Raw genomic sequence first — 18,437 nt, 5'->3', positions numbered from 1 at the left:
AATTAACTCAAAATACTCCAATTGTTAATTGCGATTTCATTGTCACTCCCTATTACTCAGGTATGTTTTCATATTTACTATTCATAAATACCTCAGACAGTTTAGCTATTCCTATTGGTCGAGAGCCCGTCACGTGGCCGGTCTTAAACGGATGATAAAGACATGGCTAGCTGGTCTTAAACACTTTTCCAGTGTCACAATAAAATGTGGACTCCTAAAAATCCAGTGCCTCTTACCGTTTCATTGGTTGAACGTTCCCAATCCTCACGTAGGCATGCGCAACACTACAAGCGAGTCAGAATTTTATAGTTCTAAATTCAAAACGCAACGCCCCAGGTGCGTTCTGCGTGACATCGCGCAGAACATGTTACGCACGCGTCAATCTCCATAAAAGGGTTGTTTACATCTTACTCGCCAGCTGAACACTCCATTATTTTGCTAGAGGGATGTTTCAAAAAGCATGAAGTGAACTTGTTGAACAAAATCGGGATTTTTTTAACGAATTATTTGATATTTTTTTACGGATAAGGTATTTATGAATGGGAATAAATATGTGCTCGGTCGGTATTTATCACTCTGTTTAATACCGCTTAGAGTCTGGGTGCTGATAATTACCCTCGCCTCCGGCTCGGGTAATTATCAGCACCCAGACTCTAAGCGGTATTAAACGAGTGATAAAAACCTCCGGAGCACACATTTATTCCCTTATTAAAAGTAAAAACCATCAGCACTGAAACAACTAAATGATAGCAAGATAATTATTTCAAATAATTCAGAAGTAAAATGTTCCCATCAAGAACTAGTCTTGGTTCCAAGACCTTTGGTTGTTTTGTTTTTCTTGCATTTTGTTTTCTCGCCATAGTTATTTACACGCCCACGAACGCGGCGCGGATGTTATTTAATTATAATCGATTCCATAATGTTTTGTAATGGATTACGTTGTTTAATGGGTATCGATTCCGTCGGACTTGCATTCGATTTTGGACTTCCACGAAGTACCGTCGTCAGACAGCCATCTCGTCCTGTAAATTGCGCCCTCTGTTGATGAAATATATTTTTAGTAAGAAAGTGTACATGTTCATGCGTGAAAACTCCAGGTAGTGACGTCTTGGACAAACACTAATCAAGAATGCATTTGATTTACTTTGCTAATTCCACAGTCAGTGGAGTAATTGGGATTTAATTTGCTGGGATACTGGGGGTCAAGGGGCCCATTTTCTAGTGCCTGTTACGGGTTTTAAAAGCTCGTTTTAAATTTAAGCTAATGTTTGTAATTATTAGAATCCCACTCTCGCAAAAAATGGTCCGGTTAACTTATTCTTTATGATGAGACTTGCGGTTTTGCCGAAGTCAATTGAGTGTGATCGGCTGACTGATAAGGTTTACGCACAAAACCCCAGGCCAATGAGGTTTTTGTATAGAAAGGTGGCCTACCATTTTTTGCGAAAGTGTGCTGGTAATGGTTGAGCCTGCATGCTCAGTGGCATCCCTTCATTTTCTCGCGCAAAAAGGATCCATTTTTTGACCCTAATTTATCAAATCTGCTCTTACATAATAGCACAATAGCTAGGAAGATGATCCTCTGCTATGTTCGCACGATTCCACCGATTTTTAAACTAGACGGTCTCGTTTTTTGCATTTTTTGCATTTTTGCAAAAAAAAATGTGGGGTCAGTTTTGATGCAAATGACTCGAGTATACATTTTTGAAACCCTAATCACTCGCGAATTTATTGCGCCCAGTGTCGGTCTTATTGTGCCATTCGGATATATCGTCTGTCTAGCCCCCCACCTCACTCCCCACCCCACCCCCCCCCCCCCCCCACCCACCCCCCCACCACCACCACCACCACACCGAAAAATAATAGTAATAAAATACTGTTTAAAAATGTGCTCGTTTATTCAGAAATTCATGAAGCATAATATCCAAACTGATTGGATGTTTTCAACGTGTCTGTCCCATTTGCAAAAATTCTTTTTAAAAGCCCACTATAGCATTAGAATCACACTCTCGGAAAATAAATGGTCCGGTTAACTTATTCTTTATGATGGGACATGCGGTTTTGGCGAAGTCAATTGAGTGTGATCAGCTGACTGATAAGGTTTACGCACAAAACCCCCGGCCAATGAGGTTTTGTACAGAAAGGTGGCCGAACCACTTTTTTTGCGAAAGTGTGCTGGTAATGTGGGCACAAGGCCAGGGGGAAGCACAGGCCTCCAAGGGAGTGGGAGCTGGGGTGTGCCCCTCCACCTTTAGTTACGCCACTGTAGTTTTCATGTCTTATCATATTTTCGATTTTGAATATGTATCTACTGATAGTTAGGAGCATGTTTACAACCGAGAATGTATTATAATTATTTTTACAATACGGCAAATCATGAGTTTGCAGGTTCAAGCCCTGCTGTGGTCAATTTTTCTTTGTTCAACGTTAACATAAAAATAATGCACCTAGCCAGTTTGCCTATGTGGTTTCTTTGGCAAAACAATAATTTATTATACTGGGACTAGAAATTGATTTAATATATCTCGCATTTATCTGGAGAAACTGAAGGCAATAAGATTATATGCTGTAGTATAAAAGCTATAGTGCAGCCCGTCCCACAAGCTGAAAAAGCCTGTGGTGAATAGATGTAGTATCTCTAATTCAACAGAAATAATAAATATTTAGGCTATTAATTTGGTGAAGCTCTACGGAACGGAATACAGAGAGGCAGTATATCTAATAGTATAGTGAAGCCCAATTCACATCGGGGCTCTCAAAGCTCAAAGTCAAAATCCAAGCCGGTCCCTTCCATCTTTAGGACGTAGATCTTGTCAAAGAGGGCGCTCTGTGCCAGCGTGAAAGTGTTCTTCCAATTGCCGACATTTCCTGTTGCGGCAAATAAAATAAAAGGTGAAAAGAACTGTTAAATCAATGATAATACACTCCTGGTGAAATACTCTGTACAATGTTCCACTGCATTAGCTAATAAAGATTTCTTCTTGTCATTTGGCAACATTTCCGATTCTCGCAGAATCATTTGGAAATGTCAAAAAACTAAGTTCTAATCCTGGGTCGGGAATGTCAACTGTCTTCTTTTTTTTTACTTCGGTGAGAGGAAAGGTCCGCAAGAAACAAAGCAACACGGGCAGTCTTGTTCTAAATTGAGTAGTATATGAAAGATGGGAAGGAAAATTTAGAAACGGGGATCTATTACAAAAGATCTGAAACAAAAACATAACTAAAAATCGATGAAATATCACAACCACACCACACCTTGTCTGAGATACGGAAACACTCCTCGGTAACGCGTCATGCGTTTCCCCTCCTCCCCGCGTTCTTCCTCAATCTGTTGATAAGTCTTCTGCATCCCACCAAAGGTCACTCGCTCCAGGATGTCATCGATGACGTCATCGGGTAGATCCTTCCCGACATGCTGAGCTAGTTTGCAAATGGATCCCCTGAGGTCCTGAATAATATAGGAGTAAAAAACAAGGCGAAGTGGCATTTTGTGAAGCGTTTGCCTCAGTTATACATCTATAGTTCTGACTAATTTCCCATACGTTTTTTCATTTCAATTCATATAATCGCCACGTGTTGGTGAATATTATATTCGTGAATTAAACTCCTTATTATCTTGTGCACAATACAGGGAATAAATGTCTGCTCGGCCTTTTCGGTGAAACAGTCAAAACAAGTGAACAATTATTAATTTTCCAACGATTTTGTTCAACAAGTTCATGTTTTTTTTAAACACCCCTCTGGATATGTTACGGTACATGCCTCTCGCGAGTAGTCGTAAACACCTCCTTATATCGAGATTGGCGAAGAACGCAGCTGTACCTGCGTAGTATGAATTTAAGGTTATGAAATACGGACTCATTGGTAATATTGCGCAGGCCTAACTGAAAATTGTGAACGTTCAACCAAAATAAGGGTAAAAAGGGACCGGATTTCATAGGAGTCCAACATTTCATGTGACACTGGAAAAGTGTTTAAGAACAGCCATCCGGGTGTTTTGAATCGTTTAAGACTGACCACGTGACGGGCTCTCGACCAAAAGGAATGGGCAAACTGTCTAAGGAATTTATGAATGGCCAACAATAACACAGTGATTATTGCATTAAAGGCCTAATAATTATAATAACAATAGCGGATGTAATGAAAGTGACAGCTCTTTTAACACTTTGTTACAGCTGATTATTAAACGCATCCACTCCTCAATCATAGTTATTACACTGTATACATTGATCTTGTCCAATGCATGACGCAGAGCTCTGAGCTAGCTGCAGGACACGAAGCTCATAGCCTTATCGCACTATCTGTTTGTTTGAGTCCAGGGGAGTCAGGTTGGCGTAGCGGTATCGCCTCCAACCGCTGTGACCCGGGTTCGAATCATGCACCAGTCGCAGATCCAGAGATGGGGTTTTGGGGGTCGACCCCCCCCCCCCCCTGCTCTGATACCAAAATAACATTATAACATTTACAGTAATAATGTCCGCAACAATCGGACATAAAAAAATCTGACGGCCATGAACCCCCCCCCCCTTCCCACTTGCAGGAATTCCTGAAACCGCCCTGTGCACCAAGCATAAGGCTTTCTGAACGTATATTTCTGAACTTTCAATGCGCGACGGAGAGACAGTTTGTGATTCAACATTACGAACCTTGTGGAGATCCTCGTACTTTATAAACTGAAAATTCTCCTTGTCCCGGTGGTTGAGCACGTGATCAAACCAAGAACCGAGATGCACTGGAGGAATGAACAAACAAACAATCAATTGAACAACCCCACAAACAAACAAACACCATAACAAATGGCAGAAGTTCATACATTATTTGGGGACTGTTTTTGCAGTCCAATAAATTAAGGCAGTCAATGTTTGCGAACAATAGAACTGACTTAAACAAAATTTATAGGTTCTCGGTTTCTGCCGTGAAAAAAAATGATAAAAGTGAAGATGTACAAGGAAAGATGTTGATTTGAATTATCTAATATCGACTACATTTAATTTTGCTTTGCATTAAAACTTACTTTTCCCGTGGCAAAATGCCCAGAACATCTCATCAAACTTCCAATGTGCTCCCATTTCGAATAAAGAAACCAGCATATCCTTTGGGTTTCGGGCCACGTACACCACCTTAAAACAAACAAACAAACAAACAGCCAAACTTTTTTTGCATCCTCTGTAAAGCCATTTACCGTAATACGCAGCGTAAAACATATTACGTTAACTATTATGTCACTGTCAACTAAATATGTTGGTGTAACCTTTCTAGCTTTTTTTTTCTTTCTCAGACTCCTCTCCATAGGTTTTGTACTCGTTTTCTTCTACCCATACAGACTTAGACCTCCGCCTGAAGATGGCCTGAAACGATTTTCGTAACGATGACGTCATCAGGTGAAACGTGACGTCATATAAAAGGTATTTTTTCGAATCGTACATAACTTCGGAAGTACCAGTCCGATTTGGTTGAAACTTGGTATGTACACAAAGACAGGGATGTGTTACAGGTGAAAATTGAAGTAACGGCATCACATGACTGTGACGTCACATTATCATGCATTTTCAAATGTGTACATCTACTGTACTATAGGTCCCATTTGGTTATATATTGATATCTACTTATATCGGGATGTATTATGGATGACATTTTATTGACCTCATCATACCATCATTACATGTCATGTGACGTCACATTAAAGGTGCATTTTCCTTAGGCCTATACTGAGAAACTTTAGGTCCGATTTGGTTGTAACTTGATGTGTACGTATACAAGGGTGTATTATAGATACAATTTCAAGTGACGTCATCATGGTGTCCTCCTGACGTCCTGAAAAGTCATTTGAGTCACATTTAAGGTGCCACTATATACTCCTGATTTCATCGTAGCTTTGTATATAACCTAAACCTGCATGTGTCAGAGATGAAATTTGAAGTCACGTCATCACATATCACAGAGCCATTATATTCAGCCAAAACAGCTGGTGTTGTCCACAAACACATTTCTAGTTTTTGATATCTTTTCCCTCATTTTGTATGACTTAATTGACTATTGAATAACATATTACCTTTGCTCGCTTAGTCAAGATCTGAGGAGGTCGAAAACTATCCAAGCAGTGGCTGAAGATACACCGTGGCGATGCCATACCTGCGTACGCCTTGTACCCGGGGGCCACACTCTCAAGGTGTGTCGGGTCATCTGTCATCGTCATCTCCAAAGCGTTGGTCATGAATGTGCGGTCAAAATCGCCCTTCACATCTTGAAGGATACACTGCAGTATTTCACACACCCAGTGAGTGCCTATCAGTGAATAAAACTAGGTCAACTGAGTTTTGCGTGTTTACCAGTAAACAAAACTAAATCGAATTTTATAGAAATGTAATTTATAGTGTAGGCTCATCAATCCTTACCTGATCTTGGGTAGGTGAAGACGTATACGTCGTCATTGCGCACTTCAAAAGTCCTGAGGGCTTCCAGATTGGACCGCGATATGGTCCAGGGGAACTTGGTTCCGTTCACGACATGGCAGCCCGTCTGCTTGTCGCTAACTGCCAACTCCTCCTCCAGTTGTTGGTGCGTTTTCCCGTTGATCAAGTCCGGCATCAACGCCTGGATTCGTTCGGCAACGCTCATGGTGGCCGCAAGGCGACGAACACCAGTGCCGTGTGATCAGCTTTGGCGTTAAGGCTGACCCAAGGCAGGATTTTAAGGCTTAGGGCAAAAGATTTGGCCTTAGTCAATGTTCTCCAAGCCAGATTATTTTTATATTCTAGATCAATTGTATGTAAGGTTTGTTTGAATATGTGCTGTTTGCAAAGATCTATCCGATATGTGTATCATGTGAAAACACTCAAACTCTTTTCTTACGCGAACTGTGATCTATCTTTTTTCTTAACTCGTCAGAATATCTGCCGAAATAAAGAGAGACACACGACTCACACGATGAGGTTGTCTGTTGTTTTAAAGGGAAGCAGTAGTTTGGCTTTATAAGCAACCGTCAGATTGGTCTGAGATGCGGGTACTTCCGGCTGGCGTATCTACTATCTGAGGTCAGGATTTAAATCGTTATATGAAGCAAAAACTGACCCATTGTGTTTGATTTAAAAGTTAAAAAAAACACCTGTCTGTTTTGATGGCCTCATGAACGGCAGTATAGTGCGCAGTTAATTGCAACATTGGTATTGGTAACCTTGTTGTGGGCAATTAATTTTTTTATCAGGGTATGAGTGAACATTTTCTCAATTCGAATGCACGGTGATATTGCACCATTGCGACCTATTTCAATGAAACGTGATTCACCCTAACTGACCAGTATTGTTTCACCTAAAAAAAATACGAGGTCGTGTCAAGATCCGTTGAATACCCGCATGAAACATTAACAAAACATTATAAGTGCTAGTCAAAACAGCGGCGGGCTAGTCAAGCTGTTCCTTAACTAGAGCGGCTGGCGAGTGAAAAATTATTGGGATACGGCAAAGATGAACGTACAGGAAGAAACGAATCATTAAATTCAGAAAGAAAACCCCATCAATTTGCGTCTAAATTTATCAACTGTTTTAAAGGGTTAAATTATTAGATCTGTTAATCAAAAACACTGACAAAATTGCCTCAGAATTGAGCCTGAAAATACGTCATTTTGTATTTGACTTAAGGAAAAAAATGCGGGCTAGTGAAAATGCCCGCGGGCTAGTTAAGAGTCTGTTTCAGTAGCCCGGCTGGCTAGTGAACAAAAAAGTTAAGGTCAAACCCTGGGTAAAGATTGCCCTTTTCCATTCAAATGCCCTTTTATACCATCGTTCCCCCCCCCCCCCCCCCCAATATTTGTTAAGAGTGCCCTTCTTTTGTAAAAAAGTGACTTTTTTCGGAAAAAAGTGCTTTTATTCGGAAAAAAAGTGCCTTTTTTTTTCGAAAAAAGTGCCCTTTTTGAGAAAAAGTTGTGCCCTGTTTGTGGAAGGCGGCCGTTGGGGGTGTTGTTTTTTTTATGTGTTTTTCGCGCATGCCCTGAACACCACCATATATTGTCTGTGATGGTGCATAAATCGACATTTTTCAAGTGAACAGCACCCACATCGACAGATGGTACCAGCAAACGGAGAATATAATAGTATAATTAACAAAAACATCAATTGATTATACCCTGAATCTTACCTGCACATACCGGATCTTTATTTGCTACTTTCTCACTACATGTAATCACTTCTCTAAAAAAAAAACACGTCTGATTAAAAAAAGACATGGTTTCCAGCACCTTAATGACCTTATATTCCATCCCATCAAATTCTGAACACATAAAGTAGGATTACTGAGGGTGAACAGTGGACATCTGTTAATATTCTACTGTCAATACCGTAGCAGAGAAGCAGATTGAACGTGTTGGAGGTTCAATTTGTTTTAACTTTTCTGCTAGCTGAAATGCAGGTTTCACATGACTTCAATTTCACCGAAAAAAGGCACACCAAAATTGCACTTCTTTTTCCAAAGGTTGTAAAAACTATGGTCATTAGAATTGAAAGGAGACCGTCAGTTTCGAATGTTAATAACACATAAAGGACCAAAACAAAAAAAAGCAGAGGGGTCCGTAAACACACAATCACCCTATTTTGCTGCGATCTGTACAGTGGTCGCTTGGAAGTAAAGGGCCTCTTTTCAGCCACCTGCGTGTAAGTGTACAATCTGCTTTTCCGGAAGCTGAAAAGTTGTTGAACTTGTATTTTGATACTAGGCCGTCAAGTGTATAGGAATGTTCTGCTGGACACTTTGTTTTTTTAATACCAGCGATTCGTGATGATGTAAGTAGCTTTATGTTAACTGTCAAATTGTATTGACGAATTGTAAATTGGCACTAAAAACGAGGACCTCAGCGCTGTCCTTTGTTGCGAGTTTTAAAAAGAAAAGGTCTTCAATGTCATACTGAACCCCAACATCAACCCTGTGTGATTGTAATCTTCAGTCTAGCGCAGGGTGACCGTAAGGTCATGGCCAAATTCTGCTAAAGGCACTGCAAAAGCTGTCAGATTTATCAAAAATCTGCCAAATTTCCTTGAATTACTCGAAATACACTATAAACACTTATTATCACATGCAGATTTGTAGTATTGCCTTAATTAAGGTTCAAATTACATTATAAACAATCTATAGTCACACCAAGATGTTATGAAATTATTGCTTAAATTTCTGGCAAAACTTGGTTGCGTCAAGACAAAGTCCGGTTCCCAGTGAACCTCAGCACCTAGACAAGCCAACCTGTCCCATTATGCAAGAATTTGTTTGAAAAGATTGAAGCTTTTTTAAACAAATGTACCATTTTTTTCAAATTTGCTATGTTTTTCTGCCAAATAACCATTTTTGTAGAATTCTGCCAGAAATCTGCCAAAAATATCCGTCAAACCTTTCCGTCAAACTCGTTTTTTTAACAAAAAATCTTTCAAAGTTAGCCGAAAATCGGCTAAAACGGTCACCCTGGTCTAACGTTCCATCAGATTTTGCCAGTCACTGTGAATGTGACCTTCGAGCTATGTCGAGACATGACAACAAAGGTAGTGTCACCTATGTTATGGTCCCCCCCCCCCTCACCAGATTTACCCAAGTGTCCCTTTTGCGGACATAAAAATGCCCCCTCGAGCCAAAATGTGCCCCCCGAGATGAAAACAAAACTGGCCCTAAAATTGCAGATAATTTTATTCATTAACCTTTTTCCAAAATGGTATAGAGATTTCTGATATGAACGAGGAATATGAAAACCGAGCCCCAAAACCCTAATGCGTAGTTTGCATAATGGCTGGTTTTGAAGAGCGCCCCCTATTTTAGAAGACATTCCTATGGGTGCCAGTGAAAGAAGTATGATTGGATCCCATGCAATGGGACTCGAGTTCCACAAAAGAAGGTCGCATCTACATGCAGTGAGTATGGGTTCAAATAGCCCTATAAAAAAGAAACTTGGTCTAGACACACAGTAGATCTAAAAATAGCAGACATCATGAAATATCAAAGATTGCGGCCATATCCGTATTAATGGTGTTTTAATTAGATTTCTTTGTATCAACATATGGGTTTTTGATGTCAATACTATCCTGGAAGAAATGACGCCGGCAAGAGACGTGATTGTGTTGTCTGCAGTATTATAAGAGAAGACAAACGCACATGACATGTAAACAGTGTAATAAGCCAATGTGTGTTATTCTGTGCTAAGTTGAGAATTGTCACAGCCAATGATAAGTACAAGTACTTTTGATTCCGGTCTCTCCCCGCTTTCAGTGTTGATGATGATGCACGAACCACCCAAGTCAACTTTCCAACATTATAGGGTGCACAGACCTAATTCAAGCGAGAATTTCTACGCCAGCTGATTAGCATAAAAAGTGCCCCCACAATTTCTTTTGAAAACGGAGACCGTTTGGCTTTAAAAACGGTGGAATTGTTTAAATATACCCAAGGATCAACTCCCTGGTTTTGGGGCTTCCACCTGAGGGCAGGCTTGATAAAATCACGGATGAAAAAATGGGTCCTATTTGCCTGTGAAAGTGGAAGGGTGCCACTCTTAAAATGGCTACATGCAGGCTCGGGAACTATCACTTTTCGGGAGGTGATTTTATTTGGGTGTGAATATTTAAAAATGTAATTGGCTAATGTACGTAAAATTTAAAAGAAATGAAAAGATGAAAGACAAGACAATAATTTCATTTTTGTTTCAGAAACCCCACCGAATTGGGGGCAGATGGGGGATGGCGATGCATTGTCAGCTTCGTATCATCTTTAACTGCATCCAAATTGAACTCATATTACAACTTTGTGCACTGATAAGACTGATTAATAACTGAAACCCCCAAGGAGCGTTAAATACCTTTTCATATATAGGCCAAGATAATTGCACTATATTATTTGTTTTTGTACAGTTCTTTTAATGGATCTGAGAGTAATTGATATCACACCACATGTTAATAATATAAAAATTGCCTTTCATTAATGGCTTGTGAGGGCGCTTTACACTAAAAGTTGTCAAAAAGCCTGCGGTAAACAACTGGTCATTTCAGTACCTTGAGTGTGATAACCAAAGATGAGTGACAAACATCTAATGGTACTGAACGGGTTATTTATCTACTGAAAGGTATGAGCACATGTTAGCGCTCTGACAACTTAAAATGTATTATTATATTTTGACAAGACATGTAGTATCTATAACTCAACAGAATGTATAATTGTATAGGCTATTAATTTAACTGGTGAAGCTCTACAGAACCAAATACAGAGAGGCAGTATATGCCGAAGTACACAAGTTGGTCCAGCCCGTCCCACAATGGGGCTCTCAAAGCTCAAAGTCGAAATCCAAGCCGGTCCCTTCCATCCTCAGGGCGTAGATCTTGTCGAAGAGGGCGCTCTGTGCCACCGTGAAAGTGTTCTTCCAGTTGCCGACTTTTCCTGTCACGGAAAATACAACTTGTTAAATCAAGTCACAACACACTCCTGGTGAAATACTCCGTACAATATTCCACTTGTCATTCCACAAGCATTCTTCTTGTCATTTGGCAACATTTCTGTTTCTTGCAGAATCATTAGAGATGTCAAAAAGCCGAGTTTCTAATCCTGGCAGAAACTTATAATACCTTACTGCTGGGTCGGGAATGTCCACTGTCTTTTTTATTTTTTACTTGGTTGAGAGGAAGGGGTGCAAGAAACAAAGCAACGCGACAGTTTTATTCTAAATTGAGTAGTATATGAAAGATGGGGAGGAACATTTAGGAATAGGGAACCATTGAAAGAAAGAAAAAAAACATAAAAATCAATGGATGAACACAATCACACCACACCTCGTCTAAGATGCGGATTTCCCTGGTAGCGCGTCATGCGTTGCCCCTCCTCCCCGCGTTCTTCCTCAAGTTGTTGATAAGTCTTCTGCATCCCACCAAAGGTCACACGCTCCAGGATGTCATCGATGACGTCATCGGATAGATCCTTCCCGACATGCTTAGCTAGTTTGCAAATGGAGCCCCTGAGGTCCTGAGCATTAGGAGTGAAACAAAGAAGGAAAGTGGAGTTTCGTGAAGTGTTTGCCTCAGTTATCTATCTATAGTGCTGAACATATTTCCCATACGGTTTTGTATAAACTATAGGTTCCATTGTTGTGCGAATATTCGTGAAACGAACTCTTTGAACATAATACCAATGGCCATATAATAACACAGTGATTATTGCATTATTGGCCTAACAATTAATGATAATGGCAATAGACCTTTCTCATGGTACTCCATCATGAAAATAGAAGCGATGCATATAGGGTGCAACCCTGTATTAAAATTATGCGGCCTTCTGTATATCAATGCAAAGGCGCGTATAGACCAAAATTACCAACCTTGTGGAGATCTTCGTACTTTACAAACAGAAAATGTTCCTTGTCCCGCTGGTTCCAATAGCTCAGCACGTGATCAAACCAAGATCCCATTAACACTGGAGATACACGGAGGAACAGACACACCAATAAACAATCAACCCCAACAAACAACCCCAAACAAACGGCAGAAGTCAATACATTATTTAGATACAGGCTCTGTTTTTGCAGTTCAAGTGACCAAAAAAATTAAAAAGTGAAAATGAACAGGGAAACATAGTGATTTGTATTATCTGATATCGGTTTCAGTGAGTTGTTATTATATTGGCATTTTCTGGGTTTGGGTCGACATGCTTTTTATGTTATTTTTACCTTAACCCTGCGCAGAGTGACATGTGCACCTGTGGTGCACATGTCACCGATTTTTTTGAATAAAAAAAAATTGAGGGCCAATGACGGTCACCTTCCATCTAATCCTCATTCAACCCTTGCCAAATAAGCTGGTTCAATGAACTTTGCAGCCAGGGCTTTACCAAGGCCGTGTCAACAAACTTTCGACCAGGCCTCCTGCCAAGTCCCATTGAAACATATACAAACACCTGTAACTTGACACAGCCATCTCCCTTCATAGCCGCAAACCACCCCCATAGCCGTCAATTAGCTTTTAAGTGCACTGTCTGACAACTTGCTGGACACTGTCTGACACGTGGCTTTTTCTTGATTTGACATGAATAGGGTCTTGCGTAGTGCGGGGAAGTACCTGTGGCCCAAAGGGCCACTGTTGGCGAGTTCTGATAAACATTTTTTGTAAACGCTGCGCAGGGTAGGGCGACACACCTTTTTAGGGCGACAGCAGTTCTGTCGCTCTGTTCTTTAAACCACCATTATGACGAGGGCTTGGGCCAGGGTTTATGGTTAGGGGTTATAAGGGTTAGGGTTAGGGTTATAAGTTTTGTGCACAAGTCCATGGATGTGCCGAACTCGTGTGGTTGTGTAAATTTACAGAATCTCGCAAACGGGCGGCAGTTTCTTCAAGCCGCGTCTGGATTAGGGCGACACGCCTTGGTGTCACCCTATTGTTAAAAACGACCCTTACGCCAAGGAACTGTATCGTTGCTAACCATCTTGTTCGATTCCTCTTGGTACAATTAGTAACAATACCGAATTTCGTGGAAAAAGGATAAGGTAAACTTGGGTTAGGTGACAGTTTATGTTTGTGCACAAGCCTATAGGAAAGTCGTCCGATTAAAGCATTAGTAGAAAATATTATTATTATTTTTATCATTAAACAAATCAGGTTAAATGGGAAAAGTGCAAGCATATAAGTTGCTTCTCAGCAACTCCCAAACACCTGTAGCGTCTAAAGAAGGAAACGTGAAACAATCCAGAGACAACAATAGAAGGGAAAAAAATAGAGTAACAAATAATAAGTAAATGTTAATTGCTGCGTTGCACTAAACTTACTTTTCTCTTTGCAAAATGCCCAGAACATCTCATCAAACTTCCAATCTGATGTCATGTTGGATAAAGAAACGAGCATGTCCTTTGGATTTCGGGCCACGTACACCACCTTAACACAACAAAAAAACGAACAAAACAAATTACCCGCACCGTACATTGTACACTTACATATTGAGAATAATTTCATTTGGTGACAGATCGGAATGTTCCATTCCACCCGGCTTCTCTTCGTGGAATGGAACATTCCATCTGTTATCTAATGCAGATATTCTTACCATTGCACTCATAAAGACCAATACACACTGACCATTAGGTTTGGTAAGCGTAAAGGATATATAGCGGGATGTGTATGCTAGTGACATGTACATACGACAAAAAAAATGATGTGAAATGCACATCCACATAATTGGTTCGATGAAATAACCACACAAATAAAATGGTGGTTTAGGTAGCATTTTGTTTCTGAGCCTCTAATACGTCTTCGGATACTCCCATCATTACACATTGGGATGCTACCACGAAAATGCATGTGCTTCAACATGACGTGCACTTAGCTTTGGAAACGCTATAATAATGATACACGAAAACGTGTGCTTGGACAAAGAAGCGGTTGTCAGCTTTTATATGTGAAGGGATGAGCTAAGAGTTGTCGAAAAACAAATTTCAATGTCGATATCGTCCGGGCGCCATGCTTTCCCATTCAATGCATTAGGTGAGCTGAAGGCTATTGACCAATCAACAACCTTCATTTAGTTTGTCATGAAGATGGCGTCATCGGCAGTCAGGCTTAAAATATGAATTTTTGAACAATGCGTTAATGGTAGTGCTCATGCGCGGGGCAGGGAGCTGATACTTGCGTTTTCCTTTTATTTCTTTTAGTGTATTTTCTTCATTTTGTATCACTTCACTTGACAATGCAACAAACAAAAAACTTCACCTTTGCTTGCTTAGTTAAGATCTGAGGAGGTCGAAAACTCTCCAAGCAGTGGCTTAAGATGCACCGTGGCGATGCCATGGCTGCGTACATCTTGTACCCGGGGGTCACACTCTCAAGTTGAGTTGGGTCTTCTGCCATCGTCATCTCCAAAGCGTTGGTCATGAAAGAACGGTTGAAATCGCCCTTCCCATCGTGAAGGATATAATGCAGTATTTCACTCATCCAGTGAGTGCCTGTAATTGAATAAAACTAGGTCCACTGATTTTTGAGTGAACAATACACAGACTAAATCGATTTAGCTTGTTATAAAATAATACAGGGAGAGGAAGCAGTGAACATTATATAATCATTTAAAATTGAGACATGGCATCGTGTGTAAAAAGAAAAGACAGCAAACGTGTGCTTATTTACTGGATGACGAATAGGACTACATTATTGATAAACAAAAAAACAGAATCAGATAAAGATTTGTTTGTACACAAATTCTGTGACTCTAACACTTTTTCTGGCAAAGGTAACAACACATTTGCAGTCAAGAAATATGATTAGTCACAAAACACCTTAAGCCAGCAAATTGCGTTCGTCTACTGCATAAGGTAACTAAAGGAATGCAATAAATGTGTTCCATGACCAAAATTCAGCCCTTTTATGCAAAAGAATAATTCAGGCATGAACATTTCTGGAAGGGAAAAAATATTGACACTAAAATAGCATGGAGCTATAATAGCCACATCTTTTAACTTAAGCAAAGTTCCTAGTTGGAATCACTTTATACATGATTATTGGGTGGTCGCAAAAGGTATATTTAGAGTTGTCGAGTATACGACATGATATTCTAGTTACTCATTATATGTCAGTGTGTGGTCAAGGGCATGGAGCTAATTAACAATTGTTGACTGCTGTGGTGCGGGATATGACGATTTGAACACCCGAGGGACATCACATCAGTCAACAATTGTTTTGTTATACCTGAATTCTCTTGATTTTGCAAAAATCAAGAAAACAATCAGCAGTAAACACAGAAATCATGGAAATCGACAAATCGTCAACTGACATGCACGTGGCGTGCTCGAAACAGCTGATCGTCTGCTAGTTCGCTGCTCCCTCTCATGTGTAAAGACATGGTGAAAATTGCGTGGGTGTACCAACGATACAAGCGTTTCACACCATACGTACCGTACGCCAAGTTATAGCACACTCCCTGTGGGATATCACGCACATATGATATCCCATGACTTTTTACAAACTTAACAAGTGATCGTTCTGGGCCAATGAAAATACAGTATTCAAGACAGAGGTATAACAAAACCTTTTATAGCTCCATGGTCAGAGGAACAGGTCCAATATTTAATGTAGGCTATCAATCCTCACCTGATCTTGGGTAGGAAAAGACGTACACGTCGTCATCGCGCACTTCAAAAGTCCTCAGAGCTTCCAGATTGGACCGCGACACGAAACACGGGAACTTGATACCGTTGATGACATGGGCGCCCATCCCCTTGTCACGTTCCGCCAGCTCCCCCTCCAGTTGTTGGTGTGTTTTCCCGTTGATCAAGTCCGGCATCAACGCCTGGATTTGTTCGGCAACGCTCATGATGGCGGCAAGGCGACAATTCACTGGCATAAAATAGTTTGACTCGCTCACGCCGTATCCATAGTTTGCTTTTGAACGATCCCACTGAGGCCGATATTCGATACTGTTCGTGTAGGCTACCAAGTTGTAGCCTTCACAGGTTACAGTGTGCCGCACCCCATCATCAACCCTGCGTGATTGTTATCTTCTGTCAACAGCATTCCGCCAGATTTTGCCAGTCACCTTGAATGTGACCTTCGAGCTCTGTCCCATTCAGACATGAACAGGAGCGTAGCACTGTCATTTTTATTGGGGGGTAAAATTTTTGAAAAGGGCACTTGCACATCCGTTGTGAAATGTAGACAGGTCTTTTTCTTCGGACACTTGGCCTCCGTAAAATCAAAAAGCGGGGGGGGGTGGCTGGCTGGTACCATCTGTCGATGGGGGCGCTGTTAAAAAACGACAATTATGCACACAATGGGCCAATATATGGTGCTTTTCAGGGCGATACATGTGCGAAATTCAAAAAAAAAAAAAAAAAGGCACCCACAACGGCAGATGCCACAAAAAAGGGCACCACTTTTTTTTGAAAAGGACACGTGTTCAGAAAAAAAGGGCACTTCGTAAAAAAGGGCTCTCTTTAAACAATATTGGGGGGAAGGCATTTGAATGGAAAAAGGCAGTTTTTACAAAATATTGGGGGTGTGTAAATACCCCCCCCCCCGGCTACGCCTATGATGAATGTGACATGTTTGCTTCGCTATCCATCGTTTCCTCCGGTAAATAAATATAAACAAATTGCATACAGTGTCTCCGATTTGCGTTCCAAAATTCGAGTACAATGTGCTCTAAATTCGGTATAGCTTTAGAAGACTGTGTTAACGGTATCTTCTGGATCTGGTGTGCCAATGTAAGGCATTTTTTTTTCGAAAATAGAACTCAAAATGCCAGGTACTGCGATTTCATAGCACTCTCTTAGTCAGGTACGTTTTCATATTTAACTTAAAAACTAAAACAATCCGCACTAAAACAAAACTAAATGATAATAAAGAAGTATTTTTTTTAATATTTCAGAAAAGTAAAATCTACCCACCAAGAACGTATGTGATATGTTTTGCTAAGGCTCTTTCATACACAATTGAATGCTTACTGGGGTTTAATTGGGAGTGGGTACTTGGGATTTGGGGCTCACTTTCAATTGATTGCGTCATCAGACCGGAAGTAACAATAAAACGACCTCTAAACCTTGAAAATTTGCAAAAAATCAACCGTGATAGATATTACGATATTGCAGGGTCGTAATTTTCGGTATTAAGTGCAAAATCATGTGACCATTCCTTCCGGTCGAAACCGGAAGTGCCTTATTATTTGAAATTGGCAGAAGATGCGAACTTGCTTTCAAAGATGTGAGTGTCTGCCAGGGCAGTACTGTACACAAATATTACAGGTGACGTTATCAAATGTTAGAGCGCCCTCAGGCGGCATGTTGAAAAAGTCAAACATGGATTTAAACATGCATTGTGAGTTGATGTGTGTGACAAGGTTTGCGGTAATCCATGGCCCAACACCGTTTGGTTGTTCCTTCAACCTCTAGTTATCCGGAGGTCCCAGGTTTGAACCCCCCTCCAGTAAATTTCGCCGTTCAACCTTAAAATCATTATAAAATGCATCTTGTCAGTTTCCTGATGTGGTTTCTTTGAATAAATTTAGTATATTTGGACTAGGGATTGATTTTACATCTGTGCACAGTTAAAAATTATGTTCTCTTACAACCGATTACAGCAAAACTCTCTGTGAAAATCATCGACAGGAACAGCGAGTTTGTTGTTATTGCTTAAACACAGTGATTAATTATTGGTGAACAAGTATGGTCGAAACTGTTTGTAATTCTACAGCATCCCCGTTAAGCAACAAAAGTTATTCGCTCGTACCCCCCGCCCTGCAAACAGGACGCTGGGATACTCTGATGAGCTTCACAGAATCTTGTGAAGGAAGTGGCCTATGACCTTAGTATAAAGCATCTGGCTGCAGCTGTTCAAGACCGCAGTTAGACAATGTGCGCAAATGCTATCCGAAAACATCCCATAGAATTGCGCACATTCCATACCGGATGTGATTTCAGTATCATTGTGGACCATGTGGACACAATTTTGAGCGTC

At 40.6% G+C, this 18,437-nt stretch overlaps 1 protein-coding gene across 1 annotated transcript; it reads right to left on the bottom strand.

Annotated features, from left to right (window-relative positions):
* Positions 1-1,896: 1,896 nt before the first annotated feature.
* Positions 1,897-16,599, bottom strand: LOC119740097. The gene is made up of 12 exons (XM_038215299.1): positions 16,077-16,599; positions 14,706-14,938; positions 13,772-13,877; positions 12,332-12,426; positions 11,790-11,979; positions 11,295-11,400; positions 6,396-6,655; positions 6,053-6,285; positions 5,015-5,120; positions 4,647-4,732; positions 3,256-3,448; positions 1,897-2,868 (listed from the first exon to the last, which is right to left on the bottom strand). Exons 1-12 carry the CDS (start codon positions 16,327-16,329, stop codon positions 2,756-2,758), a joined length of 1,974 nt encoding a protein of 657 aa, XP_038071227.1. The 5' UTR covers positions 16,330-16,599; the 3' UTR covers positions 1,897-2,755.
* Between the last annotated feature and the right edge of the window lie 1,838 nt (positions 16,600-18,437).

Source organism: Patiria miniata, unplaced genomic scaffold (assembly GCF_015706575.1).
Source record: "Patiria miniata isolate m_02_andy unplaced genomic scaffold, ASM1570657v1 HiC_scaffold_4, whole genome shotgun sequence".
Taxonomy (NCBI): domain Eukaryota; kingdom Metazoa; phylum Echinodermata; class Asteroidea; order Valvatida; family Asterinidae; genus Patiria; species Patiria miniata.
This window is presented reverse-complemented; position numbering and strand designations above follow the sequence as displayed.